The sequence below is a fragment of the Myotis daubentonii genome, chromosome 11 (assembly GCF_963259705.1).
Source record: "Myotis daubentonii chromosome 11, mMyoDau2.1, whole genome shotgun sequence".
Taxonomy (NCBI): domain Eukaryota; kingdom Metazoa; phylum Chordata; class Mammalia; order Chiroptera; family Vespertilionidae; genus Myotis; species Myotis daubentonii.
Genome location: NC_081850.1, coordinates 22,986,770 through 23,003,594, shown reverse-complemented (window position 1 = coordinate 23,003,594; position 16,825 = coordinate 22,986,770). Strand labels below are relative to the sequence as shown.

Below are 16,825 nucleotides of genomic sequence, written 5' to 3'. Positions count from 1 at the left end.
TACCGTGTTCATGGATTGGTAGAATCAACATCATTAAAATGTCCATACTACCCAAAGCAATCTATAAATTCAACGCACTTCCCATTAAAATACCAACGGCATACTTCACAGATCTAGAACGAACTCTCCAAAAATTCATCTGGAATAAAGAAAGACCTCAAATAGCTGCTGCAATCCTGAGAAAGAACAAAGTAGGTGGGATCTCAATACCAGATATCAAGATGTATTACAAAGCCACTGTTCTCAAAACTGCCTGGTACTGGCACAAGAACAGGCATATAAATCAATGGAATAGAATAGAGAGCCCAGAAATCGGCCCGAACCAATATGCTCACTTAATATTTGACAAAGGAGGCAAGAACATACAATGGAGCCAAGATAGTCTCTTCAATAAATGGTGTTGGGAAAATTGGACAGATATATGCAAGAAAATAAAACTAGACCACCAGCTTACACCATACACAAAAATAAACTCAAAATGGATAAAGGACTTAAATGTACGACAGGAAACCATAAAAATTCTTGAAGAATCCAAAGGCAACAAAATCTCAGACATATGCCGAAGCAATTTCTTCACTGATACAGCTCCTAGGGCACTTGAAACTAAAGAGAAAATGAACAAATGGAACTACATCAAAATAAAAAGCTTCTGCAGAGCAAAAGAAACCATCAACAAAACAAGAAAACCCACTGTGTGGGAAAACATATTTGCCAATGTCATATCTGTTAAGGGCCTAATCTCCAAAATTTATAAGGAACTCATACAACTTAACAAAAGGAAGATAAACAATCCAATCAAAAAATGGGCAAAGGACCTAAATAGACACCTTTCAAAAGAGGACATTCAAAAAGCCAAGAGACATATGAAAACATGCTCAAAGTCACTACTCATCTTAGAGATGCAAATCAAAACAACAATGAGGTACCATCTCACACCTGTCAGACTGGCTATCATCAACAAATCAACACATGACAAATGCTGGAGAGGATGTGGAGAAAAAGGAACACTTGTGCACTGCTGGTGGGAATGCAGACTGGTGCAGCCACTATGGAAGACAGTATGGAGTTTCATCAAAAAACTAAAAATGGAACTCCCATTTGACCCTGTGATCCCACTTCTAAGAATATATCCCAAGAAACCAGAAACACCAATCAGAAAGGATATATGCACCCCTATGTTCATAGCAGCACAATTCACCATAGCTAAGATCTGGAAACAGCCTAAGTGCCCATCAGTAGATGAATGGATTAGAAAACTGTGGTACATCTACACAATGGAATACTAGGCTGCTGTAAAAAAGAAGGAACTCCTACGATTTGCAATGGCATGGGTGGAAGTGGAGAGCATTATGCTAAGTGAAATAAGCCAGTCAACGAAGGAAAAACTCCACATGATCGCACTCATTCATGGATAATAGAGACCATTATAAACTTTTGAAAAATAATAGATACAGAGGCAGAGCTGCCTCAAACAGATTGTCAAATTGCAGCGGGAAGGCCGGGGAGGGTTGGGGGGCAGGAGGGAGGGGGGTAAGAGATCAACCAAAGGACTTGTATGCATGCATATAAGCATAACCAATGGACATAAGACACGGGGGGGGGGGGGTATGGGAGGCCAGGGGATTGTCAAGGGCGGGTAAAAATAAAAGGACACATATGTAATACCCTTTTTTAATACTTTTAGCAATAAAAAAAATACAGAAAAAAATAAAATTAAATTAAAAAAAGAAAATGAATTATATTTTAATAAACACTGCCTTTATAATTCTAAAAAAAAAAAGAAAAAAAAAGATAAAGGAAAGCAGGAAGTAGAATCATCTACTAGGAGATTTTTTCATACTCTAAAAGTAATGACATGAACCTGAAGTATTAGATTTGCAGGAATGAAAGGTATGTAAGTTAGAACCATAGGACTTGAAAGTCCTAATTTGAAATTGACCATTAGGTTTTTAGCCTGGAGAAACAAGAGAACAGTGACATTATTATCAGAAAGAGAGTTATTATCAGGAGTTACAATTTAATGTAAGGATTAGGTTTTGATCTTGTTTTAAAAAAAATTGTGTTTTAGTTGTTGGTGGGATTTCTACTTAGAGATTTTTAGCAAATTGTTGAAAGCCTGGATCTGACCCTTGGGAGGGAGTTTTCTCTTTAAGATGTAGATATTTAATGTTATAGTTAGAGGGAAGAGTTTAAACAGTGAGAATGCTAAGAACAAGATATTTGCTGATATTGTTAATTGGTGAGAGGAAGAGCAAATTTCAGAAAAAAGATGAAATGACTGTTCAGGGAAGAAGAGAGAGAGAAGTATATATAATGCAATATCTTATGAATTAAAAGAGTTTTAAGAAGCAAAAGGTTATCAATGTTGTAAAATGATGCAAAAGTGGGGTTTGTGAAAAAGATTAAATTTAGCAATAGTGATGTGTTTAGTGATTTTAGAAAGCAATACAAGGAGAATTAGTATATGACATTTTAAGAGCTCACTTAATTCTAAGAAATGGAAAAGAGGGATTGTACAGTAAATAGAAAGAAGATTCTGTACTTAAAAATATTTGGCAAAATATTTGAAAGTAATGGAGAAAGAAATTAAAAATTCATAATACAAGAGGATTTGATTGAGTTAGCAGACCTATATAAAGGTGGAGACCATGGGACTAAGAAGATAATAAGATTCAGTACATTCATTCTAATTTTTTATCTCTTTAGTCATTCAAATTGTATCTGTATTTTTTCTTAAGCCATTATCTTTCCTCCAGCTTTCTTTTTATTAATTTGTTACATCTTTATTAATCCTTTTAAATTGTATCTTTAGATGAATCTCTGTATATAATATTTGATTGGACTTTGTATTTTGACTCAATCTGTATATTACCTTTTAAAGGTAAGTTCATCACATTTGCTTTCATTGATGCAACATACTTATTTGGACTTCGTTCTCTAATTGACTTAATACTTTTGTTTTTAATGTTTCTTTTTTTAAAATATATTTTTATTTCAGAGAAAGGGAGAGGGAGAGAAAGATAGAAATATCAATGTTGAGAGAGAATCATTGATTGACTGCCTCCCGCATGCCCCCCACTGGGGATTTAGCCCACAACCCTGGTATGTGCCCTTGACCGGAATCGAACGTGGGACCCTTTAGTCCGCAGGCCAAAGTTTTATCTACGGAGCAAAACCAGCCAGGGCATGTTTCTTTTGTTTTTTAAGTTTGCTATTTGTCTTGTCTTCTCTTTGCGAATGTGTGTGTATGTGTGTATATGCACTCTCATGTTGATACTTAGGAAGGTTTAGAGTATATGTTGTTGTTCTGTGATTAAGTTCATTATTTTATATATTATTTGAACAGTATACACTGAGAGGCCAGATTATTATGACCACCTGACGTTTGTAGGCAAATTAGCTATAATTTCGCTCTGAAGTTGCTTGAGGGCCAGACCATTATAAATAGGGAAGCAGGTTGTTTACCACAACAGTAGAAGTGATTTTTTTCTGAAGATATGGGTAAACAACACGATTTAACAGCCTTTGAACATGGGATATATGTATATCTTGGTTCTACTATAACATGTTTGGAAAAATCTAGAGGGTATCTCTCAACTGCACAGGGGAAAAAATGAGAAAATTATCATATTTTTACTTATTTAGCCTTTTTTTCTAATGCATTTTTAAAGTAAACTTACAGAGAATAATTAGAGGACTTAATTTCCTGTTGTTAGCATTAATTAGTTGTGGGTTTTTTTTTAAAAAAATCTTTATTGTTGAAAGTATTACATATGTCCCCTTTCCCCCCCCCCCATTTGCCCCTTTCTAGCTCATCCCCTACCCACCACCCCACTCCAGGCCTTTACTGCCCTATTGTCTGTGTCCATGGGTTATGCATATATACATACAAGTTCTTTACTTGATCTCTTCCCACCCACCCACCCACCCACCCACCCTTACATTCCCTTTGAGATGTGGGCTTTTTCTTTTTAATACTCTCAAGATTTATAATGCTTTGTTTCATTTCTCCATTTTTTTCTAGTATACATTCTATAGTAGAATAGATTGACTTATATTTGTTTTTCTCTTGTTCTATAATAAATTATCACAAACTAGTGCCTTAGAACAATATATACATTTATTAAGTTGCTGTGGATCAGGAATCTGGACATAGCTTAGGTGGTCCTCTGCTCAGGTTCTTATAAGGTTGTTTTAATCGTGGTTTTGATTGGGCTGTGTTCTCATCTAAAGCCTTAGTTCGGAAAGAATCCTCTTCCAGGCTCATTTAGGGTGGTAGCAGAATCCATGGACTTGAAATTTTAAGAGCAAAGTCCTAAATGGGACCAAAATCTGTAAGAGGGAGAGGGAGAGGGAGAGAGGGAGGGAAAAAGGAGAGAGAGAGAGAGAGAGAGAGAGAGAGAGAGAGAGAGAGAGAGAGAAGAGAGAGAGAGAGAGAGAGAGAGAGAGAGAGAGAAATTGAGTACATTGACTTTATTTTTTTATTATTCTCATCAATTTATTTGGTTCATTAGATTCCACATATAAGTGAGATCATACAGTATTTGTCTTTTTGATTGGCTTATTTCATTTAGCATTACAATCTAATCTAAGTTTCATCCATGCTGTCACAAAAGGTAAGAGTTCCTTTTCACAGCTGTGTAGTATTCCATTGTATAAAATGTACCATAACTTTTTTTATCCACTCATGTACCAATGGGTGCTTGGGCTGTTTCTAGATCTTAGCTATTGTAAATATTACTGTAATGAGTATAAGGGTGCATATATTCTTTCTGATTGATGTTAAAGCATTGGCTCATGCAGTTATGGGCTTGCAAGTCTGAATTCTGTATTGCAGTCTGGCAGGCTGGTGTCTCAGGGAAGATTGATGTTGGTACTTTGGAGGAAAAAAATTACGGCTTTCTACTGATTGGATAAGGCCCAGTCACATTATGGAAGGATTATCTACTTTACTCAGTCCACTGATTTAAATGTTAATCACATCTAAAAAATACCTTCACAGCAACATATAGAGTGGTGTTTGATCAAAAAGTGGATATCCTGGCTTATCCAAGTTGGTACATAAAATTTACCAAATGGAAAGTAAGTATCAAGGTAAATAGAACTTGAGCATGAGGTTTTAACTTTACCAGGTTAGGTTGTTTTCATTGTTTCTTGTAGTTGTACATGTCAGAGCCTAAACTCTGCTTTGGTATCTTTTAATATTTGGGTTTTTCTAGAGACTTCTTTTTTCTACTTCTTTTTTTCTTTATTGATTAAGGTATTATATACGTGTCCTTATCCACCCATTGCCCTCCCAACCCCCATTCATGCCCTCATGCCCCTGGTGTCTGTGTCCATTGGTTAGGCCTATATGCATGCATACAAGACCTTTTGTTGATCTCTCCCCCTTACCTCTACCCTCCCCTACCTTCCTTCCCTCTGAGGTTTGCCGGTCTGATCGATGCTTCTATGTCTCTGGACCTGTTTTTGTTCATCAGTTTATGTTATTCATTATATTCCACAAATGAGTAAGATCATGTGATATTTATCTTTCTTTGACTGGCTTATTTCACTTAGAAAGTTCCATCCATGCTATTACAAATGGTAAGAATTCTTTCTTTTCTACCGCAGCATAGTAATCCATAGTGTAGATTGCCACAGGTTTTTAATCCACTCATCTGCTGATGGGCACTTAGGATGTTCCGAAATCTTAGCTATGGTGAATTGTGCTGCTATGAACATAGGGGCGCATATATCCTTTCTGATTGGTGTTTCTGGTTTCTTGGGATATATTCCTAGAAGTGGGATCACTGGGTCAAATGGGAGTTCCATTTTTAGATTTTTGAGGAAATTCCATACTCTTCTCCACGGTGGCTGCACCAGTCTGCCTCCCCACCAGCAATGCATGAAGGGTTCCTTTTTCTCCTCATCCTCGCCAGCACTTGTTTGTTGGTTTGTTGATGATAGCCATCCTGACAGGTGTGAGATGGTACCTCATTGTTGTTTTGATTTGCATCTCTTGTATAATTAGTGACTTTGAGCATGTTTTCATATGTCTCTTGGCCTTACTTCTGTCTTCTTTCGAAAAGTTTCTATTTAGGTCCGTTGCCCATTTTTTGCTTGGGTCGTTCATCTTCCTTTTGTTGTATGTGTTCCTTATAAATGTTGGAGATTAAACCCTCATTGGTGATAACATTGGCAAATATGTTTTCCCATGCAGTGGGCTTTCTTGTTGTTTTGTTGATGGTGTCTTTTGCTGTGCAAAAGCTTTTTATTTTGATGTGGTCTCATTTGTTTATTTTCTCTTTAGTTTCCATTGCCCTAGGAGCTGTATCCGTGAAGAAATTGCTTCGGCATATGTCTGAGATTTTGTTGCCTGTGGGTTCCTCTAGTATTTTTATGGTTTCCCGTCTTATGTTTAAGTCCTTTATTCATTTTGAGTTTATTTTTGTGTATGGTGTAAGCTGGTGGTCTAGTTTCATTTTTTTGGTGCATGTATCTGTCCAATTTTCCCAACACCATTTATTGAAGAGACTGTCTTGACTCCATTGTATGTTCTTGCCTCCTTTGTCAAATATTAATTGAGCATAGTCATTTGGGTCAATTTCTGGGTTCTCTATTGTATTCCATTGATCTATATGTCTGTTCTTGTGCCAGCAGTAGACAGTTATGAGAACAGTGGCTTTGTAATGCAGCTTGATATCTGGTATTGAGATCCCACCTATTTTGTTCTTCTTTCTCAGGATCGCTGCAGCTATTCAGGGTCTTTTTAAATTCCAGATGAATTTTTGGGGAGTTCATTCTAGATCTATGAAATATGCCGTTGCTATTTTAATGGGGAGTGCATTGAATCCAAAGATTGCTTTGGGTAGTATGGACATTTGAATGATGTTGACTCTACCAATCCATGAACACAGTATGTTCTTCCATCTGTTTATGTCTTCCTCTATCTCTTTTTTCAGTGTCCTGTAGTTTTCCAAGTACAGGTCTTTTACCTCCTTAGGTAAGTTTATTTCTAGGTATCTTATTTTTTTTTGGTGCGATGGCAAATGGGATTGTTTTTTTAGTCTCTTTTTCTCTAAGTTCACTATTGGTGTGTAGAAATGCCATAGATTTCTTGGCATTAATTTTGTATCCTACTACATTGCCAAATTTCTTTATTAAGTCTAATAATTTTTTGATGGAGTCTATAGGGTTTTCTATGTACATTAACATATCATCTGCAAATAAGGACAGTTTTATTCTTTTCCAATTTGGATGCCTTTTATTTCTTCTTCCTGTCTGATCGCAATGGCTAGTACTTCCAGTACTATGTCGAACAGGAGTGGTGAGAATGGGCATCCCTGTCTTGTTCCTGTTCTTAGGGGAAATGGTTTTAGTTTTTGCCCATTGAGTATGATGTTGGCTGTAGGTTTGTCATATATGGCTTTTATTATGTTGAGGTATGATCCTTCTATTCCCACCTTGCTGAGAGTTTTTATCAAGAAAGGGTGTTGGATTTTGTCAAATGCTTTTTCTGCATCAATTGATATGACTGTGATTTTTATCTCTCAATTTGTTTATGTGATGTATCACGTTTATTAATTTGCAGATATTGTACCATCCTTGCATCCCCAGGATAAATCCTAGTTGGTCATGGTGTATGATCTTTCTGATGTACTGCTGGATCTGATTTGCTATAATTGTGTCGAGGATTTTGGCATCTATGTTCATGAGGGATATTGGCATGTAATTCTCTTTCATTGTGTTGTCTTTATCTGTCTTTTTACTTATTTTAAAACTAGAGGTCTGGTGCACAAAATTCCTGCAAGGGTAGGGTCCCTAGGCCTGGCTGGCAATCAGGGCCGATCTGAGTGGCAACCGGTAGGGTGATCAGGGGGTCCCTGCAGGCACCTGCCTTGGCTGGCCTGATGCCTGCAGGCTGGGCACAGCTCCTGTGTTGACTTCCCTCTTGTGGTCAGTGCACATCATAGCGACCGGTCGTTCGCTGTTCGGTCAATTTGCATATTAGGCTTTTATTATACAGGATGGCTACTTTTCACTTCTCCCTATACGAAGCAGAAAGGGATTTTTCTCCAATCTTCCCTGTGATAACCAGGCTCAAGTACATAAAACTCATGAAAGGTTGGAGCTCCCCTAGGACTGGCCCTCCTGGACTTTTTAACTCTCAAACATATCTACACTGATCCTCCAACAATTCATTAATTATAGATTAGGTTTTTCCTACCCTGGTACTGGTTACCCATGAAGTTTTCTGCTCCTGGATTTCTGCTCTGGTAACTTGTGATTCTCTGTATCTGTCTGTTTGACTCTCCAGTTTTGGGAACAGTTTTTTGCCCTATAGCCTCAGTTATCTGATGGATCTAAAAGGAGTTGTTGATTTTCAGTGTGTTCAGCTTTTTCATGTGTTGAATAGGAGAGATGACTTCCAAGTTCCTTACATGGGTTAGAAACCAGGAAGTCCCTTCATTGTTTTTTGTTTTACTGCATATAATTAAGTAGCTCAAGTATGACAACTCCTTTAGCTTATGTAACTCTTAAATTACTAGAAAGTTCACCCCAATCAATTTAATAACTTAAAAAATTAAAAATATACTAGCTAATAAAATATAAATGAATAAATACATAAATTACTAGAAAGTTGCACAAAACACACCCTATGTTTTTAGCTGCTTGCACAAAAACTTTTATAGAAGTGTAGTCTAATATAACATAGTTAATTGATAGTTGTGTAAGCATTTTCATATAACTTCTTTTGGTAAGTCTATGCTTTAGCCTTTTCACTGTCAGTTATAAAATAAGTCATATAATAAATCCCCCTCCTAATATTGTATTACATAATATGACTCTGCTAATAACCTATATATTGCATTTAATTAGATGATGATTGCTCTTTAACACTATATTTCCCTGTTTCTTTACCTTCTTGGAAGCTCAAAAATAAGTTTAGGTTCTCAATTACAATTAATTCTCCTACCCCATCCTCTTTCTCCATTCACCATTTATTTTAGTTGTGATTTCATTACTTATCTTTTCTTTATTAAAATTTTCATGTCCATTTAAAAGTAGGTTATATAAATAATATATTAACTTTGCTCAAGTATTGCCTGATAGAGTTTTAAGTTTTATGCTGCTGCTCCGCCTTTTTTCCTGCTTCATACTCACTATCATTCTCTCCTTTACTCTATAGACTTCTCTTGACCATGATGTAAATTATTAATTTCATGGCTTATTCATAATAAATTATTTGTTCCAGACATACTTTCTCTTGTCACCCTTTTTACTTTATGGTTCCTCTGAGTTCTTTTGCTATTTTAATATTAACCCAAGCCAGACCATTAAGAATGTACTCTATCTAGAAAAGTTAATTGAAAAAGTTTCATAAAGCTAAATTATAAAATGAACTGTAATTGTATATACCTATGCTTTTATTATTTAAAGTAGATCATTGAGGGCATATATTCTTAGAAAAATATTTTGAATTATACTAAATTTTACAAATCTTTGAAGACTTAATTTATCAATATTCTTCTATTGGGAGTACACCTTTATCTAATTCATTACTTTAATGATTTTGTAATCTAATATCAAATTTATCAAACTAATTACCAGAATGTGATAGTTTTGGTTAACTAATATCCCACTGTATTGTGCTTTTTTATTCAAAAGTTAACATGATTGAATTTATAGTTCAGTTTCGATCTTATTCATAAACATTTAATAATTTGGTTTGGGAGACAGTATGAATACATAGAGGCAAAATTAGCAAGACTAGATAGTATATTAAGTGTTGCATAAATAATGTAGGCAATACAGAAATTTAGAAATGGCTAAATTTCTGTGTTAGTTAGGAAAGACTCATGGAGGAAATAGAAATTGAATTAGATGATGGAGGATAAGACTTAGATAAGAATAGAAAAATGGGCTATGAATTGTGGATAGGCCCTATTTATGGATCTATTTTTATGCTGCTTGACTTATGTCAGACTCATTTTGATATAAACAGGAAATGGAAATGAAAACCATGTTGAGGAGTCATTTATATCTATTGGATTTATAAAAATTAGCAACCTTGAGTCAAGTGTTGTTGCAAATGTGGAGCTGTTGAGAATTCTTGAAGTGCATCTAGCCTATGACCTAGCACTTTCACCTGTGAACATATATAATCTAGAGTAATGTTTTTCAACCTTTTTTAATATGATCCCCACATAGAAAAAAATTATTTTAATTTATGAGTCAGTATACACTCATAAAATAAATGTTTTATATAATAGATATCCTTCTATGTCTATTAAAAGTAAAAATGTAACAAAGTTGATATTAAATATGCTTTTATAACATTTGCACAAAATAGAAATTACAAATTAAACACTGCAAAAAAATAGGAGATATTTCATTTAATATATAAAGTGTGTCTGCTTCTTTCATAAGTATATTCTTTTTTTAAAAAAAATATATTTTATTGATTTTTTTACAGAGAGGAAGGGAGAGTGATAGAGTTAGAAACATCGATGAGAGAGAAACATCAATCAGCTGCCTCCTGCACACCCCCCACTGGGGATGTGCCCGCCACCAAGGTACATGCCCTTGACCGGAATCGAACCTGGGACCTTTCAGTCCGCAGGCTGACGCTCTATCCACCGAGCCAAACTGGCTAGGGCCATAAGTATATTCTTATGGGCATAGTTTTTTTGGTAAGAATTTGAGCATATCACTTTGATATTTTTATTGTATTCTATTCCACTTAAAAATGCTGATTATGATGACCCATTACTAGATTACAATTGATTTAATTACCCATTACTAGATTACAATCTGTAATGTAAATTGAGCAAAAATAGCATGCCACAGAATATGTGTAGAATGGTTTAATTTATATAAAGTTCAAAAATAAGCTAAACTGTATAATACAGTTTAAATAGGGATACGTATTTAAATAAATGTATACATACATATTGAATAATTATAAAGGCAGTGGTTATTAAAATACATTTCATTTTCAAAATTGAGCTATCAGCTGTTAAAGTGTGTATACATTTTTGGGAGACTGTGTATATGTCTTCAAACTATAAGGAAAAGCAAGAGAAGAGTGAGAATCAAAGTTTCAGGACAATGCTTACCCCTGTAAGAGGATCAGGGGACATACTAGTACATGAGCCTTCAAAGATAATGATAAAGTTGTCTTTTTCAATTGGTAGTTATGGATACAGGGCTGCTCTTTTTATTGTTTCCTAATACCTTACACACTTATCATGGATTATTTTTCTATATACAGTTATGTATCACATAATAACCTTTAGGTCAGTGGAGGACCACGTATACTACAGTGGTCCCATATGATTGTAATGGAGCTGAGAAATTCCTGTTGCCTAGAAATTTTATCATAGACATCATACTGTGGTAGCACAGCACATTGTGTGTTTCTGGTCATTCTCATGTAAACAAACTTACTGTACTGAGACTCATATAACGGTATATAGTACATACAATTACAGTGGTAGGCCATTCCATGTAAGTTTGTGTAAGTACATTCTATGATATTTACGCAAAAATAAAATCGCCTAATGGTGCATTTTTCAGAACATATTTCTATTATTAAGTTGTCCATTACTGTATTTAGTGTTTAAAATACTTTTAAGTAGAAGTAAAAGAAAATCACTTTAGATTATAGTTTTAAGAAATTAGAATATAGGAAATACCCTCGTTTTATTCCTTAGACTCACATTTTTCATCCTACCCCTGATTCATACTTTTAAGTTCATCCCTAAGTCCTTCAGAGAGTGTTTATTATCAGTAAATATGGAAGTGCAAAATAAATTGAGATTTAGGGATCATATGACCATCAGTGATAGATCAGTGAAGGAAAAAAGTTAGAGGTTTCTACTGAATATATTACTTAATAAGAAAACAATGTGCTGATATCTTGGTTGAAAGGCAGATGGAACTTGAAGGAAGGATGATGTTAAGAATGACTTGGAGGCTTTAAAAAAATGTGTATAGCCAGATAATAGGATTTAATAACTATTAGTTGAAAAAATGGATGGATTGACAAAAGTTGAAGAAGTTTAAGAAAGAGATAGTATCAGAATATGGATTTCAGTTGTATCATGTTAGTTTGAGGTGATTGCAGATGATCCAAGTGGAGGTATTGTATAGAAAGTTGAAAATGTGGGTTGGTGATTAGGAGAGAGTCAGGGCTGGATTATAAATTATGTAGTCCTTTCAAACATGGATGAGACCATAAGCTATGGGTACATTTTCTGAGAAAAAAGCTATAAGGAGAGAAGTGGGAAACTAAGAATTGAGTCATGGATACATCCTTCAATTCAGTATCATTTTGATATCTCTGGCTGGTAAGAAGAATATTCAGTTAAAATTGTGAATTTTTAAATATTCTGAATATTCTTTCTATGGAGCAAGATATTTTTGCTACCAGATCAAACATGCCATTTTTATTCTTTTAAATTATTTACACCTTCAAAAAAACTGTAATTGTTTCACTTAAACATATTTCCTTTCAAATGATAGTCAAAAGTATAATACTTATTTTAGTTAATATGCATTTTCCTTGATTAGAATATTTTGTTTTTCTCTTATTCACACCTAAATCCTAAAAGTTTGCTTTCTGATTGTGGCTTAATATTTGGTATCTAGTTTTTATGTGGTCTATGTTTTAAACTAATAAATAGATGCTGTACTTGGAGTTTACTTAAAAACCTGTGGGCATATCACAGGAAGAAAATGAGCATTGTTATTATGAAAGCTAGTTAATCCTTACATTTTAATTGAGGTCTGAATCGTTTTAGAGGACATACATTTTTCTTAGAAAAACCATCTCACCAATAACTGATTTCTTTTTTTAAAGAGAGAATCAGGACTAAAACAGGACATAAATGACCTTGTAAAGCGGAAGATTGCAGTAGATGAAGAAAATGCTTTCTTAAGGAAAGAATTCAGTGACTTGCAGAAGAAATTTAAAGATAAAAGGCAAGAAGTTAAGGTGTGTTGACTTGTACATAGTTTTACAGTACTATTACTTTGAAGTTGTACTTTAAGCTTTGTCAGCTTTTGTGGCACAGAAAGTGACAACCTTGGAGGAAAAATTGCCTGAGGCTCTGATGTACCACAGTTTTCTCACATTCAAAAACTCTGAGAAAGATGCTTTAAAGCTAAGACTCCAAGCTTGGTAACTTTCAGATAAATAGTTAATGATGGAAATGGAGCTAAGAAAGTAGGAGTGTGAATATGTGGCTGCTTGTAATTAGATTCTGATGGGACTGGCATTATTAATTGATAAAACCCTGGGAGTATATGTCTGCATGAGTCTCAAAAATAGCTGGGGACAGCATCAAAGGAAGCTTGATCAATTAATGGTCTCTTTGCAAATGTGTACTCATCAAAGCTGCCATCCAGTGAAAAATATGATCTATCCACCTGCATGAAAAGAGGCCAATGAAAGTATACAGGTGACCTTGGCTATCAAATATAGAAGAAGCTGCTGTGAGGGTAAAACTGCACAGTTTATATTTGCTGATTAGTGCTCACCATTTTTTTTGTTGTTGTTTTTTATCGGCCCTATGGCCCTGTTCTGTAGGACAGTAAAGAGTGTATACAGAATAAGGAAGAACAAAACAGACTGGTTATAAAAGACCTGCAAGAGGAAAATGAGAAATTAAGTACCCGCTGTGTTGACCTGCTAAATGACCTGGAGAGACTGAGGAAGCAGGAAGCTCATTGGAAAAAAGAGAAATATAGCATTGATGCAAAAATAAAGGTATTCAATCAGAATGGAATTGACCCTGTGATTTTGGACCTAACTTCTCACGGGAAGTTTATTATATGTTATTTTCTTTAAATAGCAAGTTATATAGTCAAATCCAGCAATGGGACTAGTATTAATTTATATTCCTTCACTTAAGACCCACAGCTTTTTAAAAATTGATGTTGCAAAGCAGGAAACTGACTTCAAATATTTATCTATAATATAATCACTAAAAATAAATGATATTGCATTTTGAAAGAAAACATGTTTTAGAAATATTAGTATCATGAATTTTTACTCTTTTCAGTTAGGGCTTAAATTTATAGATAAAGGCTAGAATTCATTGGAATATAGCTTTAAAACTATTTTCAAGGCCTTTAAAAAAGTTAAAAAAGCACAAGACAGTTAAAACAATACTCATATGAGTTTTGAAGATGGTGTTTTCTTTGGCTTAAGAGGGCCTATTCATAGTAAAATCTTATTTTATAGAATATATAGGTGCAATTAGGCTTTATATAATATTCTTACACTCTTTTGATCAGTATTTTTCAAAATAATATGTTTTTGTGACTTTCTTGGTCTTGGGAATGTTATGTTCATTTTTCCCCATCAAATGTTAGGTTTTTCTTTTCCCCAGATTTTGTTGAAAAGACAGAAATGTATTTTAGTGCTAGCAAGTATGATAGTCCCTTTATGTATACACACATAAAAAAGAATATATAAAAACACACATATATATTTATTTTTTTCTTTTCAGCATTTTTCCCAACTGTCTTGGTTCTAAAAATTTGTACATTATCTGAAATTTTCTGAGTCATATAAATTATATGCTGCTTCTTTCCTCTCTAAAGTATTAATTGACATGTAATTTACATATCTTGTATTGAATCCATTTAAGTATACAGTTCAGTAGTTTTAGTTTATGCATAGTTGAGCAACTATTGCCACAATTAATTTGAAATCATTTTCATCATCCCCAAAAGAAATCCTGTAACCTTAAGCAATCACTACTCATTTATCCTTAGCTCCACAAAGGATTAGTAGATAATATGTTATCTACTAATCTACCACTAATCTACTTTCTTTCTCTATAGATTTTTCTATTCTAACTAAAATCATAGAATGTGATCTTTTGTGACTGACTTTTGCCACTTAGAATAATGTTTTCAGGATTTATCCATGGTGTAGCATGTATTAGTGCTTCATCCTTTTTTATTGTTGATTAATATTCCATCTTATAGATATTCAACATTTTATTTATCACTAGTATATGGACACTTGTGTTATGAATAATGCTGCTCTGAACATTTGTATACAATATTTTGTATATACATACATATATCTTCATTTTTCTTAGGTACATAACAAGAAATGAGATCACTGAGCCTTAGTGTAACTCTGTCCTTAAGTTTTAGAGGAAATGTCAGATTGTTTTCAAAATCAGCTGCACCAAAACAATGATAACTATTTGTGTATTGTTGATAATTTTAGGGTTCAGGAGAATTTATAAGCTTACTTTTAAAAAGAGGTAGTATATGGACTGTTTCTTGAAATTCTTGGAGTAGAAAGGAAACAGTGGCTTTCTGGTCTCATTACTCAACCTGCATCCACCTGTCATTTACATTTTGCTCATTGTTGGCAGTTGGTACTAATTAAAATGTTTATCCATACAGATGTTTAAAAAAAAGCAGCTGCACCATTTTACATGCTGAGCAGCAGTGTATGAGGGTTCAGATTTCTCTGCCATCCTCAACATTTGTTGACTTGTCTTTTTAAATTTTATTTATTTTTTATTATTTTTAATCTTCACCTGAGGATATGCTAATTGATTGTACAGAAAAGGGAAGGGAGAAGGAGAGTGTGAGAGAGAGAGGGAGAGAGAAAGGTGAGAGAGAACATTGATTGGTTTCCTCCCATTTGCAGTCAGATTGAGGATCGAACCCACAACCTAGGTATGTGCTCTGACTGGGAATTGAACCCACAACCCTTCCATGTATGGGACGATGCTCCAATCAACTGAGCTTCATTGGCCAGGGAGACTTGTCTGTATTTTTGTTTTTTCTAATATATTTATTTATTTATTTATTTTAATCCTCACCTGAGGATATTTTTCCATTGACTTTTAGAGAGAGTGGAAGGGACAGAGGGAGAGATGAGAGAGAGAGAGAGAAACATTGGTATAAGAGAGACACTTCGATTGCTTGTCTCCTGCATGTGCCCTGACCAGGGCCAGGATTGAACCTGCAACACAGGTACATGCCCTTGACTGGGAATCGAACTTGGGACCCTTAGGTGTGCAGTCTGATGCTCTAACCACTGAGAACACTGGCCAGAGGAGGTCATGTCTATTTAATTATAGTCTTCCTTGTGAATACAAAATGGCTTCTCAATGGGTTTTGATTGTATTCCCTGATGTTGAACATCTTTTCATATGTATTGGCCATTGTATGTTTTTTGAATAAATGTGTATATCTTTGGAAAAATGTGTGTTCATTTCTTTTGCTTATATTCTGGATACAAGTCTCCTTTTAGCTATATAATTTAAAACTATTTTTTTCAATTCCTAAGGTTTTTTTTCTTCTGTAATAATATTATTTCAAGCACAAAAATTTTAACTTTTGATGATACTGAATTTATCAACATTTTGTTCCATGTGTTTTTTGTGTCATATCAGAGAAACTGTTGACTGAGGCAAGATCATGAAAGTGAATATATATATTTATCTTCAGTAGCATACACAATTTTTCTCACTTTCCCTTCATGTTATTTTTATGTTACTAGAGGCCCGGTGCACGAAATTCATGCACAGGTCAGGGTGTGTTTTCCTCAGCCCAGCCTGCACCCTCCCCAATCTGGGACCCTCGAGGGATGTCCGACTGCCCATTTAGGTCCGATTCCACTAGGGATCGGACCTAAACGGGCAGTCGGACATCCCTCTCACAATCCAGGACTGTTGGCTCCCAACTGCTTGCCTGCCTGCCTGCCTGCCTGATTGCCCCTAACCACTCCCCTGCCAGCCTGATCGATACCTTACTGCTCCTATGCCGGCCCGATTGCCCCTAACTGCCCTCCCCCGCCAGC

General features: G+C 34.9%; 1 protein-coding gene across 5 annotated transcripts in view; it reads left to right on the top strand.

Moving 5' to 3' along the window:
• The window catches only part of CNTLN (centlein), a 275,109-nt gene that overhangs the window by 63,094 nt on the left and 195,190 nt on the right, over positions 1–16,825 (top strand). For all 5 annotated transcript variants that reach the window (XM_059656594.1, XM_059656593.1, XM_059656592.1 and 2 more), the window contains exons 4-5: positions 12,848–12,982; positions 13,577–13,756. In XM_059656594.1, coding sequence (XP_059512577.1) covers positions 12,848–12,982; positions 13,577–13,756 — 315 coding nt within the window. The remainder of the gene's footprint in view (positions 1–12,847; positions 12,983–13,576; positions 13,757–16,825) is intronic.